This window comes from Tiliqua scincoides, chromosome 2, assembly GCF_035046505.1.
Source record: "Tiliqua scincoides isolate rTilSci1 chromosome 2, rTilSci1.hap2, whole genome shotgun sequence".
Classification (NCBI taxonomy): Eukaryota; Metazoa; Chordata; class Lepidosauria; order Squamata; family Scincidae; genus Tiliqua; species Tiliqua scincoides.
This window is the reverse complement of record NC_089822.1, coordinates 18,210,401-18,231,073: the sequence shown is the minus strand read 5'-3', so window position 1 is coordinate 18,231,073 and position 20,673 is coordinate 18,210,401. Positions and strand designations below refer to the sequence as shown.

The 20,673-nt window shown below is 43.4% G+C and overlaps 1 protein-coding gene across 1 annotated transcript in view; it reads left to right on the top strand.

Annotated features, from left to right (window-relative positions):
- Nucleotides 1-12,154, top strand: part of OXCT1 (3-oxoacid CoA-transferase 1) — a 79,257-nt gene extending 67,103 nt beyond the window's left edge. Inside the window, exons 15-17 of the mRNA XM_066613653.1 lie at nt 289-369; nt 5,600-5,701; nt 7,456-12,154. Coding sequence (XP_066469750.1) covers nt 289-369; nt 5,600-5,701; nt 7,456-7,497 — 225 coding nt within the window. The 3' untranslated portion in view covers nt 7,498-12,154. The remainder of the gene's footprint in view (nt 1-288; nt 370-5,599; nt 5,702-7,455) is intronic.
- Nucleotides 12,155-20,673: the final 8,519 nt, after the last annotated feature.

The window sequence follows — 20,673 nt, the reverse complement described above, 5'->3', positions numbered from 1 at the left end:
CTTCAGATGTATCTTTGGGCTTAACGGCAGCTCTACCCTCTCGACCAGACCTCCTGCCCTGAATTTGTAACCCAGAATAAGTAGCCGAGAATATGTAAGCAACTGATAACAGGAGTCTACCCAAAAGATTTGGCCACAGTGGAAGCATCCCAGTTTGAATAATATATATTTGTAGTGTTTAAAATTCAGAAGGTGGTGTGGTGAGAAACTTCAAATGAGCAATTTTATCTTTGAATGTGATCATCTGAAGGTGAAACAGTCGTTCATCTGTTTGTTTTCAATTTGTAGGGTAATGCCCACAAAATTTTGGAAAGCTGCACTTTGCCAATAACTGGGAAAAATTGTGTGAATCGCATCATAACAGAAAAGGTAGGTTTTACTTCTTTGTTATTTTTTTATCCCATCTAAAGAGCTCTGAGTACCATTTCTACTTTCACAACAACCCTGTAAAGCAGACAAGGCTGAAGAAGCATGTTTAGTCCAAGGCAAGCTCTTGGATATTAGTAGTCAAACTTCCATTCAGGAAGCCAAAAGAAAATGGCCATTCTTTTACATGGACATTCTCAAAAAAGAACCCCAGGCTTCTCTAGCCATTTGGTCATAAAACGGTTGTAGACGCAAATCACTGTAGACAGTTTTAGTACCAAGAAAAATAGTTCCTTTTTAGCCTGGCCCAGGGAGGAATGTAATTTTTTTTTCTTCCAAGTATTGGAACCTCCCAAATAACTGCTGGCACTTAATAGGTGTGGGGCTGCAGCAATCAAATATTCAGCACCCTTTGTTGTCTGCCAGCATCCCCTGCCCCCCCAAAAGCTAGCTTATCTCCCAGATACCCCCCCCCTCCATGTAGCACTGTCTGCAGAGCAAACTCAGAACACATTTGGAAAACTAGCCAGTCAATATTCTAATCTGGAAGCAGAAACCTTCCTTTTTAGAGAAGTGCTGAATGTGGAGGTTCTGGGGAGGGGGAGGAGAGGACACATGACCACCAGCGCATTGACATGCTGTGGGGCGGGGGCACACATGACTTGCTGGGTTGCTCCTGTGTTTTCCTCTCTTGCCTCTTTGTTCTCCCCAATTTGTTTTCTCTCTACACAGTCAATAATTACTCAATCAAGAACTACTTTATTGCTTTGCCATATAGTAGAATAACTACTTTTGTTCTGAGCGTTTCAGCCAAAATGCATCTAGAGAACAACAGATTGCTCATTTTAGTTTTAATAAGTGACTGTCGGCTTAAGCTACAAATCTCTGTAAGGCTGGCTGGCAGCAGGAGTTCTTCAGCCAGTACTGACATTTCATGTAATTGTCTTGGGATTAGCAAAGGTGTAATGGAACTTGCTGCCTGCCAGCCGCTTCCTTGAGCACTTTCAGAAACATATGGAGGCCTGTGCTGTTCTAAGTCTTTTTTTTTAGCACGCTATTCATGGGTGGCTTCTCTATGGCTGTTCCCTTCGTTTTTGGGTTGCACTAATGTTTTGGATGTTTATGATTTTGTTGCTTTTCTAGTTGTTGCATGCCGTAAGCCACTCTGGGCACCCTCTTTGGGTAAAAGGTTTGAGATGAAAATGCCTTTCTTTCAATCATCAGCTTTGGCACTGTTGCTAAAGACAGAAGTGTAATGGACTGCCCTGTTGCCCATGTCATGTGATGCCACTTCTGGGTTTTTCCCGGAGGAGGGGAGTTCGCTGCATTAGCTTCGTGCATGATTTCCCTCCCTCCAACTTTTCCTATTTGGTAACTGTCTGCAGTCTGTTTGGACAGTTCTGACAGCTCTCTGCTAAAATAACCTTTTCACTGGTGTTCTACAGTCTGCAGGAAGGTTTCAGGGAAATGTATGCAGTTCTTTTCCCCGTAGACTGAGATGAAACATAGTCAGCCATCTCCTGAGATGTATCTTTTCTTAGGCAGTGGTGCTTCAGACTTCAGGTGGGGGATCAAACGTCTCACATCAACTCCCTACATTTTAAAAGCTAGCTTGTCAGGCAGATGACAAAGTATCTTCTCCCTGACATGCTAGTTTTGTATGTGGAGGAAAGTTGGGGAGGGGGTGTATCTGTGTATAGAGACATACTCTGTCCCCCTCCTGCAACCTGTAGTACACTCAGCAACTCGTGTAGCGCATGTAGTACAGCATCAGGGCAGGGTTTTCCTGAGTGATCAGGTTTGCATATGTGCAATTCCATGTTGATTTTCTATTAAAATAATTCTAAAACATAATTGTAGTTGGTATAGTGGTTTTGCTGTTGACTGGTCTTAAGGTAAGGCTAAATGAAGCTGAGATATTTGAATAAAAGTGTGGCACCACAGAAAGAAGTGGTGCCTACTTAGGTTGTGGTTTGTGGGTTGAGAAGCCCAATGTCATAGTGACATGTGGAAAATCTGTGTGAGGATGTGTGCAAGCTACACAAAAGCTTACTTTAAAACTTTGCGGTTAGACAGTTTTAGATGTTGGTTTTTGTATGTAAAATCATCACTGTTACGGCAAAAAGTGCAACTTGAAATGTGATTCTAAAAAGCTTTAAAGCGGTCTCTATTTCATAATTCATTGAACATTTTTATGTTTATGATTTAATATTCAACAGAATCCTTTTGGGATCCAGAGCAGGAGCAGATATGGGGGGAGAATGCTATACCTGCAATCCCCCCCCAACAAAGCAATTATTCAAAATCACCTAGTGTGTGCTGTAGTGTACTCCTGTGCACCCTGATGCTGCCTCTTCACCCTCCCAGCTCCTTTCCTAAGGGAGATGAGGTGGAGGCAGCCCCCTTACCCTCCTGCAGCACCTCTTTAGTCTTATTCCACACAATCCTGTTTGTTTAAAACAGGACCGTGTAGAGTAAGAGTGAAGAGGCAGTGTCCGAGTGAGAGGCATAGGTTGAGCCTCATTATTCGCGTGGGTTCTGTTCCAAGCGCTAATGTGGATGGCAAAAAACTGCACTATAGCAAATCAATTTTTAAAAAAGTTTCTTTGCTCGGGTGATTTAAAAACAGCCTTGCTGACCTTTGTGATGTAAGATAAGAGTCATTAAGAAGACAATCCATCAATCAGTCGTCCTCCAGGCACTTAGAAAGGCGCTTCACTCAGCCCCTCCCTTCACCAATGCAAAGCGATCACCTTTCTTTCACGTGCTCAGGGAAAAGGGAGGGGTCGCCTAGAGAGAGAAGGATTGATGGATTTTCAACCAGCTGCCCCCCCCCCTCATTAAGGAGGCTATTGTTAAAGGACTGTTCAGTTTTTTAAACTGATTTTAAAGGGATGCATTTTCCCCCTTCACCAGGGATCAGCACATTTCTTCTCATTTGCAGTGGCCATTCGTATTGAGTCAAATCTGTGTATAAAAAATCCGTATATAACAAGGCTGGACTTGTAATGAACTGGGCTCAAGACCACCACACTAGGCCTCTCCTTGCTCTCTTAAGCAGCCAGGTGGGCTGTGACAGTGTTTTTTTACCCCCTTCCCTTTTCCTCTAGCAGTACTGGAAGAAGAGGCGGACTGTGGCTGCCCCAGTCAGTGAGTGGGAAGAGGTTCTGGGAGACAATTAAAGCAGGTTGCCAGCTGACAAGCTGGAGGGAGACAGCACACAGACATGCAGTGCAGGGCATCCCTTGTCAGTTTCTCACCCCCTCCCCCCCATTTACTGCTTGGAACAAACAATTAAGCCGGCCCCAAAACGGAGCTTGCTTATATTCAGTATTGTTTGGTTAATCTAGAGATTGGTGCATATGTGCAATCTGAATTCTGTGTTTGACATATAACCTTTATTCTATTGTGCCTTTGGACAAAAATTCTCCCTGAAAATACTATGTGTTTCAGGGAGGAAAGGTGATGGATGGGAGCAGTGGCGTCACTAGGATTCATGTCACCCAGCGCAGGAGGTCTGCACATCACCCCATGCAGTGGGCGGGGCAACGCCCCAGGTGGTGGGCGTAGTAATGTACCATTGCCCTACCCCCACTGGTTTTTTGGCTGTACCTTTTGTTAGAACACAGATGTTTCAATGTGGTTCATTTCATTGCATTCTGCATGAAATTATGCATTGATTGATATATAACATGATGGTCCTGTTCCTCCCAATTCTGATTTTAGTGATTTTGAAAACTTATAGAGTCTCACATGCACACACCCCCGTGTCAACTTACTAACACCTTATTGCAGCAGTTCTCAAACTTTTAGCACTAGGACCCACTTTTTAGAATGACAATCTGTCCAGGACCCATTGGAAGTGATGTCATGGCCAGAAGTGACATCATCAAGCAAATTAAAATAAATAATTAAATTAAAATAAAAGAAATACTTAAATAAGAGGGAGCCAGTCCTGTTCCACCAAGTGAATCTACTCTGAAGTAAGTCCTATTGTGGTCAATGGGGCTTACTCTCAGGAAAGTGTGGGTAGAATTGCAGCCTGTGAGCCCAATCCTATGCATGTCTACTCTGAAGTAAGTCCCATAGTGGTCAATGGAGCTTACTCTTTAGTCTGCCTGCAATAACAACCCCCTCAAAAAAGAATCAGTTTCCAGCTTAGTAGACTCATAGCTGGGAGGGAGGCAGGGACCTCCTTCTTGTGTTTTTGGGGGATGCATTCATTGGATTGGGACCATTCAGGTCTTGTTGAATTCCTCTCAGCCTGCCCTTTCCAACGGACTATGGCAAGTGCACCTACTTGCGAGTAAACATGCAATACGGCTTACTTTCACTTTCCATAGGGATCCATTCATTTTTTCTTTCCGGTTTTTTGGCCATAACTTTTGAAGGAAAGGAGCTATTTCAATTCTGTTTTTTGCATTGCGCTCCGCTGGACATTCCGCATCCAACGGTGTATGGCATGATGGGGTGGTTTCTGAAGCCGCGATGTTAGCGCATCCTCCCCCCAGGGCTCATTACCCACCCACCCCCGGCGCGTCACCTGGTGCGGCCCGCACCCCCCTAGTGACGCTACTGGATGGGAGAGAACAAGCATGGTTCATATGTCCTGTATACAGTGGTGCCTGGCAAGACGAATGCCTCCCGCAACGAAAAACTCGCAAGACGAAAGTGTTTTGCGATTTTTTTGGTGACTTGCAAGACGAATTTTTCTATGGTCGTGCTTCGCAAGACAAATTTTTTTGCTTTTTTTTGGTTTGTTTGCAGTTTGCAGTGATGCCTCGCAAGACGAAATTTTCACAATACAAAACGACTCGCGGAACGAATTAATTTCGTCTTGCGAGGCACCACTGTATCTCATGCCTTGTCCTCTAGGAACGTGTGACATGGGAACATCTCCACAACTGTTCTTATTTGGTGGCTTCCCACTCATGCTTCTTTTTTTGGGGGGGGGGGAAGGTTCTGCAAATAGCACATCCCTATGATTTGGTGTCATATTGGAATAGCACTTGTCTTGCATGTTGTTTGCATGTGGTGGAGGACAAGCATCTGCGCATTTGTTTACTAAGAAAGAGAGAGGCAAGAAGGTGGAGGAGAAAAGAGAAGACTGCTTCAAGGATGGGATGCTGGAATATACTAGCGAAACCATTTTACTGTAGGACCCTAGTTAAATTTGCAATGCTTTCTTTTTCCTTTTGGACTAAAGCTCTTCCAATTTATTTCAATTTCCTAGGCCGTCTTTGATGTTGATCCGAAGAAAGGGTTGACGCTGATTGAAATCTGGGAAGGCCTGTCGGTGGACGATATCAAGAAAAGCACCGGTGCTGACTTTGTTGTAAGTCATTGTCTGATTAATCAGGATCCATTTAGATCTAGAAGTAGCCTGGTAAACAAACCAATAGTCTCCCCAGTTCAGGTTTCTGCATGTGGACTGTTTATGTTGCATATGCAATTAACAGCGCTTATACTGGAGGTTAGAACAGAAAATACTGTCAGCAAAACAGTTATGCTGTTCTGGCTTATTCCATATGAAATCAATTAATTGCCTTCCCTAACAAGTTGAAAGGTAGACGTTCTTTTCTAATCTTCTATAGGTGGGGCCTGTTTATCCACAGATCTAGCTCAACGTGGGTCCCCCGGACCTGCACTAGGCTAGACTTGGCCCCATGTGAACCCTCCAAAGACAACTGGAGCTGTATTCCAGTCACCACTAGAGAGCATTCTGAAGACTGCAGAGGCCACGCACATCCATCCGCAGTCTTCAAAATGACCCATAGAGTTTAAAAAAGCAACTTCTGGTTTCCCTCAGGAAACAACTTCCCTTAGGAAGAGACTTTTTATGCCTTGAAAGGCATTGTGAAGATTGCAGATTTGTTTTTTTGCAGTTTTCAGTATCTGTGTGTGTGTGTGTGGGGGGGGTGTGTGTCTTAGAATGGATCCCCCACAGATTGCAAAGCTCCACCTGTACAGCAAATTGTGTCAGTCATTTTTTTAAAAAAAAGGTCTTTGAGGTGGACACCCCTGCATCTAGGGGGCCCTAACGCTCTTTTCTAAGGTTTGTATACAGGCAACGGTGTAATATTGACAAGTGTTCAATCCACCAATATAAAAAGAGCCTTAAAAGGAAAGGCAAAATTTGTTTCCAGTTTTCATTTTCAGGTTTTTTAAATTAAAAACTGTGAAGTGCAGTTTCAGCATAAGCTTAAATTTTTGCCACGTCTTGAAAAAAAGGTGGACAGCAGTGAAAGCTTTAGCTCTGATCTCCTTATCCACTGTCAGTTTGATTCCTTGATTAAATGAACATAGAATGCTAAAATAAAATACCATTGCCAATCCTCTTATTAGACTTTTAACTGTCTACAGCCCAGGTTAGCAAATAGATTTCATAGGGAAACTACTATGAGGAGGAAACGCATGGTAGTGGGGTAATTCTTATGATGCACCCATAGAGCAGGGTTGCTAACCCCTGCTCTAGTCCAAAGTGATGGATCATCATCAGCAATATAGTAATCCAGCCACTTGGTAAAAGAAATATTTCCATGAAGGCTTGGAATCAACCTCCTAGTTCTTATACTCTATGGTAGCTAAACCTAAGCAGATAGACATTAAATAATTGCAAATTCTTCTCCAATTTATCCCTTGCACATTTTTCCCCAATTTATTTCTCTCTTGTATCTGTTTAGATTGTGAGCCCCTTCAGGCAGTAGGCAGCTATCATTTTATTCACTGTAAAGCATCAGGGACATTGGAAGATGGTGACTTACATAAATCTGTTGAAAGGGTTCAACTAGATATGAGTCGGTTAACCCCCAGTTCAAAACTCATAACTCCGCCACTTACCTGCTATGCTTGCATAACATTCCATGCCCAAGTGTAACTAAACTTACTTGCTTCTCTTTCCTACTTTCCCACAGTGGTGAAAGATACATTGGAAATTCTTCTGTCTAGAGATGCCTGTCATTTTTTGCTCCTTTTCCTCTGTATGCTGATGGCATTCTTGAAATGTATAGCACTAGTTTCACCCAGGTTGTTGGAAATGATTTAGAGCACAAATTTAGCAGTTCTCCCTGTCTTTTTCTTTCCCACTAGGTTTCATCCAATCTTGAACCAATGAAGCAAATTTCCACCTGAAAAGTCTGCTTAACTTCTATGCTTCCAGCGAAGGGGAATCAAAAGTCTGTTTTGTAATGATGCATTTTAAAGAGGTCTTTGTAAGTAGTTTCCAAGCAGTTAGTATCAGGCTAACTATGTAACAATAACTACGTAAATCTGTTTATGCGCACATGACGTTACAGTACAGTTCCCAAAATAAACTCCATTTGGCAACTAGATATTTATAGTTATCCTACTTCAGGTTTCTGCTAATAAATACTGGCACAAGATGACGTCTTGTAGATACGGTCTTAATACTGTAACTTTGTACAGAGCTGGAGCCAGCTTCCACAATCAAGCTAACCTGCAAGTGCCTGTATGTTGCACACGCACAGAAAGGCAGTGAGGGACACAGCATGCTATTGTTGATCCAAAACATGGGAAGAATTTGGAGGGGTGGAGCTGGATAGTTAGAAGCACTAAAAGATTGTTTATATATATTGTGTATGTGTGTGTGATTATCGGATGCAAGAACAGAATTTAGTCTGAAAGGGTAGGGGGTAGTTTCTGACCCTTAATGCCTAAGGAGAGGGTTTGAAGTTTGTTGTCAATACCTGGTGAAAAATCAAAGCCAGGAAAAGGAATTTCATTTACAGTGGTGAGGGAACAAGCATTAGTTCTCTGAATTGTCCTCCTCCTCCCCATTAGCAATATATAGTATGCAAAATTAACTAATTTGAATAAATTGTAGAGACTACAGAATTCAGTTTGTGCAGAATTTGGGTTACTCTGGCATAGGATTTTGATTCTTTTGAGTATAAGGCATATAGATCCCTGACTGTATAGGAAAGAGCGAGTAAACATCTAGATCCCTAGCTGTATACAGCAAATGAGCTAATTGCTCTAGGACAGGGGTGTCCAAAGTTTTTGGCAGGAGGGCCACATCGTCTCTCTGACACTGTGTCGGGGGCCGGGGGGAAAAAAGAATTAATTTACATTTAAAATTTGAATAAATTTACATAAGTTTACATAAATGAATATATTAAAGATGAACTTATATGAATGAATGAAGGCCCTATAAAAGGCCTTGCACAAAGCAAGGCTGGCCTTTCCTTTGCTGCCACTGCTGCATCACAGATGTGAAACAGCAAGCAATGGAGGGAGCCCTCGTCCCACAGCTCATGCAAAAGGTCGAACAGTTGGCCGTCATGCTGAGAGCAGTTGCATTGGGCCAGTGTGGGCTCCAACAAATCTCAGGAGGGCCAGAGGCTCATTGGAGACTGGGGGCTCCCTGAGGGCCACATTGAGAGGCCTTGAGGGCCGCAAGTGGCCCCAGGGCCAGGGTTTGGGCACCCCTGCTCTAGGACAATGGAAGCTCTCTTGAAGCTGTTCTCATGATGAACTCATCTTGTAATGCCTTTTTTTGCTGCCCTTTTAACAAATTATGTGCACAGTTGCACCTATGCGTCTAATGTTTGAATTCTGCCTCCTCTGTTGTAATCAGTGAATCATACGCACACCCTTCTACTTATGTCAGTGGGAGCAAAGTGGGATCTCTGCTGTTGTTGTGGTGCTGTCTAAGTGCTGTATGTTTGTGATGCCATCTGGAAACAGGCCCCCTCCTCTGTACTCTAAAACAGTGGCAGTCAGTATGTCTTTCTCTATTTTGTTGGTCTCTATTTTGAAATTCCAAATATGAATTTGGATGCTGTTTTTTAACATAGTCTTCCCAAGTTGGCTACCAAAATATACACATTAAAATCAACAGTGATGAGGAGTTGCACTAAAAATAGTAGAGCACAGCATTACTGCATAAATATTAAGCCAGGAGAGATTATTTACTTTATTAAAAGGCCCTGTGAAACAGCAGCGTCCTTTGAAGATGGGCTGAAAGGGGGGTTGACTGATATCCTCAGGGACAGAGGTCGACAAACATGGTCCACTTTTGAAGTGGCCCTTTCCCTAGTTCTTGCCAAAGGCACCTGAGCTAATGGCAAGCCAGGGAACAAGAATTTGTGAGGCTTCTGGCTGGGTACATACCGGAGAAGGTGATCCTTAAGATAACCCAATCCTGGCTATTTAGAACATTATAGGTTAACAGCTATACTTTGAGTTGAGTTCTGAAACAAATTGGAAATCTACAACTTGGGCACTGATGGCCTAACACTTGAGCAATCAAGATTTATTTTTTAAAGTTACTTGAAGAGTGCTGTGTGTTGTGTAACTGGGTTGGGGTGGCTGATCTAATTGAGGACCAGTGTGATGCAATAACTGAATCGCTGAATTGGGTGTAGGAAACCTCATTTGAAATTTCTGTTCACTCATTGGTCAGTCTTGGTCAACAATACCTTACAGCGCAATCCTATCTTGTGCTGGCACAGGCAGGCCAGGAGGCCTGCGCTGTATCCAGCACAAGATAGGGGTCCAAAGTGGCTCAGTGCCAGGTAAGGGGAAACTTCCCTTTACCCCCTGGTAAGCCACTGCAGCCCCAGTGGGTCTCCTCAGACCTGCACCACCTCCGGAGGTGGCATAAGCTTGAGGTTGCTTTGTGCTGCTCGGGAAACGGGGTTGGGATCCGGCATAACAGCCAGGTTCCAGCCCCGCCCACCCTGGAACACATTCCTCCCGCCTCCTCCCTGCCCTCCCCAGACCCCTGCGTCAGCTGAGCTCAGTAACTACCTTCCACAAACCTCCCTGCTGCAGTGCACCTCCATGTGCTGGCGCAGCTTGCTCCCAAGGAGGCGCACACGTGCTTTAATGCAAGGATTAGGATTACGCCTTAGTCTCACAACTACCCTGTGAAGTAGGTTAGGCTAAGATGCCACTCAAAGCATTTGGAGGAGTATTGAAATAGCTCCTCATGCTCAGGATCTGTCCTTGTTTGCTGAAGAAACCTGGGAGAATGCATGCAATGCAACATTTATTGCAAGTTCTGCCCAAACTTGATACCTTGATGGTAAAGAAACAGGAAAGAGCAAGGTTGAAAGGCAGGAGGTCTGGCTCAGTTGGTAGAACTGCCACCTTGTATGACTGAAGATCTGAGGCTGCCAGTTCAAAACAACCGGAAGCACCCGAGAACTGACAACATGCTGATATACTGATGAGCTGACCCTAGGTGGCAATCAAGTGGAGCATAGGAGGCGAAGGGCCAGAGAGAGGCCAGACCGGGAAGGAATCCAGCTGGAATGAGGAGTTCTATGAAAGACTAGAACTATTCAATTGTAAAAATCCCTACGGGGGTTTAGAACAGCCTATCTATGTAAACCGCCTTGGATTAAAGTCTGAGGAGAAATCTGACGACCAAAGAAAGGTGGTATATAAATACCTGTATAAATAAATAAATTTTAATCACGATCCTGTTTTGCACTTTTAGGAACCCCTGGACTTTGAGTAGGGAGCTGCAGTCATTCTCCCCATAGTTCCTTATCTTATGGTCAGATTAAACCCCCTCCCCATGGTTTCTCCCATGTCACTTTACGCAGGGTCACTTTACGCTTTCCGTGTAACATCTGGTTTGACCCTTCTCCAGTTACCAGAAGTACTAACGGAATCGACTATGCAGGTTAGATTTCCTAAATTACTTTGGGGCAAATAGTAACTACACTGTCCTTCTGGAACTTGATAACCAGGGATGGGGGTTGGCATTTTTTCCACCAATGCTAAATGACCCAAAAGTGTATTCATACAGATGATCTTGCTATCTATTTAATGTGCTTATCAACTGTGTAGATGGATCTCAACTGCTGCTGTTGATTACCTTTTGTGAATGATTGGAAGCATGTAGGGGGAGGCTCCTCTTATTTTTTCCCCCCAAAAGTCACCCACAGATCCAGTTTGTTCTTGAAAATTAGGTGATTTGTTCTTGAAAATTAGGTGGGCTTGGTTGTGGTGAAATGAGTTCTTTCTCCCACAGTATATAGCAACCTGAATGCCTGAATAGCAGGTCTAATGGGGCTCTTTATGTCATTGTTAGCAAACCGTTTATTGCTGGAGAGGTCAGCATTCAAAAGGACAACACGCAGAGATTCATGAACGTAAGCATGGTGTGGTGAAAGCGGCTAGAGACTGAGTTTCTTTGTCTTACGATATTGGAACCTGGGGGCCATTCAGTTCAATTGATTGGCAGTAGATTTCAGATCAAAAGAGTACTTCATACATGATTGACCATATGGAGTTCACTGCTCCTCTAGTTAAGTGGCTTGAAGAAGAGATTAGATGCTGTAATGAAGAATAGGCCTGCCTAGTAGCTGTCGTGGCTAAATGGATCCTCCAGGTTCAGTGGCAGCGTACCTTTGAACATCAGTTGCTATGGAAGCAACAGCAGGAGTGGGAGCTATTGCCTTTTTGTGGTTTTGCTGGAGCATGTGGTTGGCCTTTGTGAGAAACAGAATGCAGGATCTTTAGTCTGACCTAACAAGGTCAATACATTTCGTCTGTCCTTGCAACACAAAACACATGGGTACATTTCAAGTGCTCTCACATAATAGCAACACAGTGCTGTTGGATTTCAGTGTTTTGCAGCCTCACTTTTAGATTCATTTCTCTCCATGTTTTCTCTAGCGTCATATTTGGTTCTGACCATTGACAACAAAAAAGAGAACAGCTGGCATACTAAATGGATGTACTGAAAACTGAGTGTGTCTGTATCTTTTTGTATGTACTTGCAAACAGTCAATAAAATCTCACAACAATTGTATTGCTGTCAGTTTTGTCATGAAATAACTTGTTTTAGGTGTGCCCTTGTGGGAGACAGCGAGTTTTGGGTGACTTGCACACAGATGCAGAAGTTGTGATAAGTACTTAAACAATAACACCTTTTTGAAAGCTGGATGGTGTAAAATGGATGAAGAGACAATGGTCCATGCCTACAGGTTTACATACAAAGCATACTATAATTTTCCCTATTGTTTTACAGAAAAGATCTTGTGCAAGAAAAGATCTTGCACAAGTTAGCTATTCCTCACACAAGCAATGTGGGGAAATGATCTCTCTTGTGTTGCTGGAGCTGACTTTCTCTCCCCACAGTCAAACCCAGAATTAATAATAATAATAATATTGTATAATGGTATATTATTGATGTAACACTATTAAAGAAAAAGTAGTTCCTAAATTAGTTTACATAGCAAGAAATAGGTGATTCCTTGTCCCCAAAGGGCTCACAGTCTAAAAAAAGACACCTGCAACAATCGCTGGAAAAGATGCTGGTGTAACGAGTTTCTCAGAAAGTTGTTTTGATGTGTGCTTCATTTTTGCCACTAAATGCACTCCAAGAAGATGTTACCTTTTAATTGCTTTGTAATAAAAAACGGTCTGGATTCAAAGAAGTGCAGAGAGAGCTCCATTTACACTATTGAGCTTGTGCCTTGAAAAGCTTTGGCCAGTCCTGTCCCCCCCCCCCCCACATCATGGGGTATGATGTGATATATGGCACAACAGGGAAATCCATGGAAACTGGTTCTTCCCTCCCTAATAGGAACATACATGCCTTCTGCTCTCAGAAAGGTTTCTTTGAACCTCTCCAGCCTGCAGGCCAGATTTGGCACCCTGCCTAAACCCTTGCTCACGTGAGCAGCGCTCACAGTTCCACAGGGGAGCCGCTGCAAAGCACCTCAGTGTGCCTGCAGTCTTCACGGCGTCCAGCCGCTTCCAGCTTCTGGTGCCCCAGCAGGCTTTGGGCCCTGATTACCAGGTAGAAGCAGCTGGCAAAGACTGGGGTTGCACGAAGGCACTTTGTGGGTGCTCCCCAGTCTAACAGTAAGTGCTGGGGAAGCCTTTGCCCGCACACAGCGGTCTCCACTTCAGAGACTGCTGACCTAAGCCCTTGTATGCCAGACCTTGGGAGAAAGATGAAAACCAGGAACACTACAAAGATCTTTAGGAATTGAGGCATAAAAATGGGTGATTTAGAGTCAATAGCTCTCTGGTACAGAATGTTTTTCGTAGGTTACCCATACTACAAAGCCATTCCTGCTATAAACCAATCCTAGACAGAAAATCATTAAGAGAAGTCTGGTGGTTCATGCACATAAGAGGGATATCAAGTAGGCATTTGTTGCTTGCCAGAGGAAAAGGTCACAGAACTGACTCTCAGCAACCACCAAGCCAAGATGTGTTTGCTTCTTGCGATAAATGCAGGTGGATTTGCACCAGGTTTCTGGTGGAGTGGAGAAAGGGAACTATTTTCCAATCTCTCTGTTCATTCAACAGCACAGATGGCAGCAGAGTTATTTGAGATTCAGTGATATATTATGCCCTGCAACTACCTTTGGTAGAGGAGTGAATAAATAAATGGTTATTGGCTGAGGTAGAAGATCAGGGGTTTGTGCCGCTTCGTACAATTTTGCTGCTAAACCACAATCTATACCAGGCACATGGTGTTCCCATCACAGCTTCCTGCCACAGCCTAATGTAGGCCTGCTAGATGTAGCCTACCACACATAGCAGCCCATCACTGTTTCTGTTACTAGCCTGTGATTGCAAAAATGGAAGAGGGGTTGCCGGTTCCACATTGTGTAGGCCTAGCCTGATATTTGACACCAGTCTAATCAGGAAGAAGGAAGGCTACAATCTGTTCTTGGGACCCTGCCCTGAATACCGATTTGCTTCTAAAAATTCCAGGTTATGGTCGTGTCTCTAGCAAAACATCACCAGCAGGAGGATGTAGTGCATGTCACTTTCCTTTTGATGCCTGCCTCATTTTATATTCAGACTATTTGTAACTTGCTCTGGGCTCTCCTGATTTGAACAGCACTCCAGCAGTTCAGATGCAGTCATCTTTCCACATCTGCATAATTACCAAGAGCCTGATAATAGATAGCAAGTTTAGATTTCCAAGTGCTTGCTGTTTGGGGGGAGGGGGATGGGGGACAACCCCAGACATGAATATTAGTTGATTTTCACTGGGAAGACTAACAAGATGTGGAATGATATAAAGGGTGGTGTTTGTGGATTGCCTTGACTAATATAGCTATTTATGACTTCAATTGAGCAGCATCTGAGGCTTCAGCCAAGATAATAGCTCCCCTGGAGTAAACGCAATGCCTGTATTATAGTATCTGCAGCCACTATGGAAACAGACCTTTTAAGAAGGAGAGAATGGTTGCAAGCCCTGAACCACTTTTTTGCACATTGCACATTTTTGCACAAACATGAGTTTATTTTTTTTTTTTACAAGAGACATGCAGAAAGCGGTGTTATATTTTTAATTTATTATAACAGTTTTCTCCTACCTCAAGATATGAGAACTCTATCATAGATATGGGAGAGTATTATAATACAGATGGCAAGATTAGAAACTTGTATCTTACCCCAAATAATATTCAGTAGCCAAATAGCAACTATAAAATTCCACGTGAACTACACAATGTATGCCTCATTCAGCTCATGTGAAGAATTTAGAGTGGCTACAATTCTCAGAAATTGGGAATGTTATCTTTAAAATAGCATCCATACTCTATTTCAGTAGCTAGACACATTTGTGATCTCTGTCTCTCCCCAGTAGTTTAACTCCAACAGCATATGTATGTCAGATCCACATGCTACAATATTTTCCTTTCCAAAGCAGGGAAGGGCAAAAGTACATCATTCTTTCTACATCATATCACAAAATAACATACATTTGTATTCTTCAATGTATATGCTCATTACGTCACTAAAATCAAGCCCTTCAGTGTTCTTGGAATAGAGCACAGAACGCGGGTGTTTGAAGACCACCACTTCTGACTTTTTAGTGGATTATGTTTGAAGTGAATTTCATGATGGGAACAAGATAGGAAATAAATATGCATATCTTACTATTTTGAAAAAAATAGAAGCGGCAAATAGCATGAACAGTAAATCCCCCCCCTAAAAACAGCAAGAAAAAAAAAACTTAGGATCAATAAAGAAAACAGAGCTTATGCTCAGAGGTTATTCTGGAATCTGTTGTCCCAGAAAGCTGCCACCATTGGCCATCTCTGTATTATTTTATTATGCATTATCCCGCCAAGAAGTATTGGGGTGTAATATATTAATTGGATGTAAATATTGATTGTATCCTATCTTAAATATGATTGCTATATGTCAGATCCCATAAATCCAATCTAGCACAAGTTTCTTCCACAGGCTAGAAATAGATACTGCAGCACCTATGAATTGATTAAAGACCTTTTCAAGACCACCCTCATTAAAGTTCTCCATGCCAATAATTCCACATAGGTATTACTGGGTTTTCTGAAATCTCCTCCAAGTAACCTGTTCAATCTGTTCAACCTGTGCATCAGCACAGCTTTCCAGTGGATTGTATTCTACTACGCACATCACCTCCCTTGCAAAATGGAAACGTTTTACGTTTGCATAAAATCAAGTCAGAATACTGTGGGGGAAAAAACAGGATTAATAGGCAAGGTTGTTTGAAAACAGTCTTAAGTGAGTGCCTGAGACTGAGCAGGTGGAATCTGTGAGAAAATGGATGCCTTCATATGGACCTTACTACAGACAGGCTGTGCTGAGCAGTGATGTGTGGTGAAGCAAATGGCTGGGGAGGCACTTGCTGTAGCACCAGTACAAGGCATTGTGTAGGCTTCCCAAAAGTCTAATCTCTCCCTATATAGTGACAAGTCTGTTACTATACTGCAGGGGTGTCCCAAGTTTTTGGCAGGAGGGTCACATCATCTCTCTGACACTTGTGTCGGGGGCCGGGGAAAAAAAGAATTAATTTACATTTAAAATTTGAATAAATTTACATAAGTTTACATGAATGAATATATTAAAGATGAACTTATATTAATGAATGAATAGCTCAAGCCCATAAAAGGCCTTGCACAAAGCAAGGCTGGCCGTTCCTTTGCTGCTGCTACTACTGCATCACAGATGTGAAACAAGAAGCAGTGGAAGGGAGCCCTCATCCCACAGCTCACGCGAGAGATCAAACAGTCACACTCATGGTGAGAGCAGTTGTGTCGGGCCAGTGTGGGCTCCAACATATCTCCGGACGGCCAGAGTCTCATTGGAGACTGTGGGCTCCCTGAGGGCTGCATTGAGAGGCCTTGAGGGCCGCAAGTGGCCCCAGGGCTGGGATTTGGGCACCCTTGCTATACAGGGAGAGACTACAGCAGAGGCAGCAAGAGATCACCTACTTCTGTTTATGTCCTTTCCAACAGCAGCTGCTCAGGTAAATTCTAAGTATCTTAAGGCTGAAGAGGAAGATGTAACATTTACACAGTCACTCTTAAATCCAAAATACACATTGCTACTCATTATAACTTTGATGTATCTGTTGCTCTCATCAGCACTCTATCTGTTTGGTGGCATTTGTATCAACGCTTGATCAGCTGCTAAATGTAGTCATTTGTCTCAGTGTAATGTTCCTGATAACTGCTTTGCCATTTAGGCACTAGACAGACAGACATTAACCTGTGTAAGAATGTCATGCTCCTGGCATTCACCGACCTAATTAAACCTCTCCTTACCTTCTCCAATGATGGGTAGAAGTAACAGTCGTGCCATCTAAATCTTTGCTTCTTCTAAGCTATAGTTCTTCAGATTGCGAGTATTGTTACACCAAAACATGCAGGCACTCGCTGTATTCCAACTTAATCCCCGGTGGCAAGGGGTTCTAGAACATTCCATTAGAACTTGTTCTGCTCTAGACCAAAATAGGTGAAGAAGAGATCCTTTACTGCTTGCTACTTTTTAAGCCATTTCTGCCCAACGTTGCATATATGCAACAGGGGGACCAAATTTGTACACCTGTGCGCCGGGCAAAAATGGGTTAATCTGGCAAAATATGGACAGCGAATCCATTCAAAACCTTGTGGAGCAAAACAAATATGACTTCGTGGGTTATTACAAGAGCTGTATAATTATAGGGATCTAGGATTAATTCTCACTGACAACAGATGAGATGGTATTTGTGAGTTTTAGTTGTACCACTTTAAGTGAATGTTTTGGTGACTGAAAGAACAAAAAATTCCCTGCGTGCAGGGAGGGAAGTCAGGAAGAAGGATTTTATCCTAGCCTTCTGTCTGACATGCTAGGATGTTCTATGTGCAAGGAAAGAGGAGAATTCCATCATGAATACCTCCACCTGAAGCACAGGCCTGGTGTCTAAAGGTGGCACCTTCAGTCTCTAACATCTGCTCATACCTGTTCCTGGGTATCCATGACCCTGGGAGGATGGGCACTGGCAAATGCCATTTTGCTGGTTGCTTCCATTTCTTCCTCACAACACCCCCTATACTGTGTCACTCTAGGGGACTATGTGGGGGAAACAGCCCCTGCCAGTGAGGGCTTCTATTTTTTCCCCACTGGAATGTTATTTTGAGGGCGCTGTGGGGAAAAAATGGCACCCTACAGCCACTGAGAAGACTGGTACCACCAACTTAGGGCATGGGAGAACCCTAACGTAGGGCATGAATCCCCGCCAGGTAGGAGTGGAGTACTTTTTTCAAGAGCCTCCTTAAACTTGGAATATTAAATATCAGGGACATAAGAACAGCCCCACTGGATCAGGCCATAGGCTCATCTAGTCCAGCTTCCTGTATCTCACAGTGGCCCACCAAATGCTCACAGTGGCCCACCAAGGAAGAAGGGTTGTATCCTAGCAGCATACCTGGCCCTGAAGCAGCATTACCTAGATACAAATTTACCACTGATCTACTACTTGTGAGCACTAGGCCTGTCCATTAGGACAACCCTAGGGAGTGGACACTAGCCCACTATGGAGGAACTCTCCACACTTCCTCTTCCACTCATCCTTTATTTATCCAGGGAATGGGAGGAGAGGAGCAATAGCAACCAGGTAAGGGAGGGCAGCATTTGGTGCACTGCTTTAGGTATCAGTACATCTTAGAATAGCCCTGTGTAGTCACATCATTTTCATAATTAAGTTCAGATTGGCAAAACTTAGTGCCTAAAATGTGTAAACAAACAAACAAACAAAACAAAACTTCTGATTTCATACGAACTGGACAGGGCCTGCAATATTTGGCTACAGTCTTAAAATGCATTTCGTTGTAAGTAAATCCCCCTTAAGTCCATTGAACTTAATCCCAAACTGGCATGGTTAGAATGGCACAACTGGCAACCTATTCCTATGCCTGTTTATCAGTAGTAAGTCCCACTTCAGTAGGGCTACTGCTACTACTACTAGTAAGTTCTACTTCATGGAGCTACTAGAACACAGTTGTAAGCCTCTCTGTGTTCAGTGGAGGTTGCACCCAGCTAAGGGCCCAATCCTATCAAATTTTCCAGAGCCGGTGTAGCCATGTCAATGGGGCATGCACTGCATCCTGTGGTGAGGAGGCAGTCACAGAGACCTCCACAAGGCATGGGAACATTTGTTGCCTTAACTCGGGGCTACATTGCTGTTGCACCAGAGTTGGAAAGATGGATAGGATTGGACCCTAAACGTGTGTAGGACTGCAGGGCTCCTTTGGTGTTTGTAATGAAATATGGTTTCTTAAGCAGCAGACTAAAATCAGCAACAGGTTTAGTAAAGATTTCCATACTGAGAAACTTATGATGTATTGTAGCAATAACATACAGCTATCAAAAAAACACAATTTATTTGAAAACTTTAGTGGGGGAAAAAATAACATATTTTTCTTTTTTTTAAAAAAAGATGATTGAACATATAGCCAAGTGGGTCTGACATTGTGTCAGTACAAAATAAATTTAGTAATAACCTGTCATGATCTTCCCACTGCACAGCAAGTGATCTGATTTGATCATAATAGCTAATGTACACAGCACCTGGGATTTTGATTGGCAGTAGGTTTAAGCAATCTTTCAGAAGAGAGAGTGGTAAGATGAGGAAGTCTGTAAAGTTGCATTTAAGTTAAGGAGTTACCAAATTAGCTCTTCTCTTTTCAAGAGAAGGCAAAGAGTTTTAATGATTTCCCTTCTTATTTTGGTTGTTAGATTGTGTGTCTGGAGGCATAAAGCCACTTCACTACATCATTCATGTTTGGGAAAGAACAGTTTATTAAACCCAATGAATACTGTAGAGCTATCATTGTAACTTATGATAATTGTAGGTAACTCCCATTAGCTTCTGGGGGACCAAGAAACTCTGCCTGTGAACAGCTTAAGGTTGCAAGTGGTTTAAAGCTTTGTGGCACAAGAATACCAGTAATGGGACCCAACCCAATTTCTGAATTGGTGCAGCAGCGGTATTTGGTTCTACTTATACAACCTGGCTTCCATGCACAGCAGCTGTCCTTTGGGATCACGCACAGTTTGAGACCAAGCTGAGCATGGAGTGGCATGCAAAATCTGCCACCCCTACTACCACCTCCTAGCAGTGGTGTAGCTGGAGGGGGGCAGAGCATTCAGGCTGGCAGGGCGCCTCAGCGAGTCGGGCAAGCAGCCCCTCCCTTTGGAGCCATTCCCGGCGGGGGGAGCAAAACGGAGCCATACGGTGGATGAGCTGCCAGGTGGGCAGAAAGAGGCAGAGTGCATCAGCAATAGCAGCTCCCCCCTTTCTTCATTGGTGCTGAAAGAATTGGGCTGCAGCTGCCCTGATCCACTCCCGGCTTGCTTTGAAGAAACAATTCAGGCAGCTTCTCAGTGGTAGGCTGAAGGGGGACAGTGGAAACACATGGAGTGCAGGCAGTCCTTGTCAGTTCTCCTTCGCCTGCCACTTACTGCTCAAAGCAATGTTTTTAGCTTGTATCATGAACAGACCAGACCTGTATGGACAGGCCCATCTTAAGTAAGATGCAGTAGAGATCTGAAAATGGCAGCAATGATCAAACCCATTGCCCTTTGATCCCTACAGTATGGCAGAAGGGCAATGAAGATTAACACACACATGACTGAGCTGGAGATTAGGTACGGGAATGGAAAGAGCTGGGACTCAGAAGCATGTTTGAGGTAACATGCCTCAGATACACTAGACCAGTGGTTCTCAAATTTGTAGCACCAGGACCCACTTTTTGAATGAGAATCTGACAGGAATTCCACCAGAAGTGATGTCATAACTGGACGTGACATCATAAAGCAGGAATAATTTTAACAATCCTGGACTGCAATCCTACCCACACTTACCCAGGAGTAAGTCCCATTGACTATCATTGTTAAAAGCGTTTACAGAGTAGCCTGTTCAAAGTACAGATCTGTAACATTTCCCCAATGCAGTCACATGCCATGGTAGCATCAAGTCTAAGATATTAAAAATAAAATATTGAAATGAATGGGGACCCACCTGAAATTGGCTGGCAACCCACCTACTGA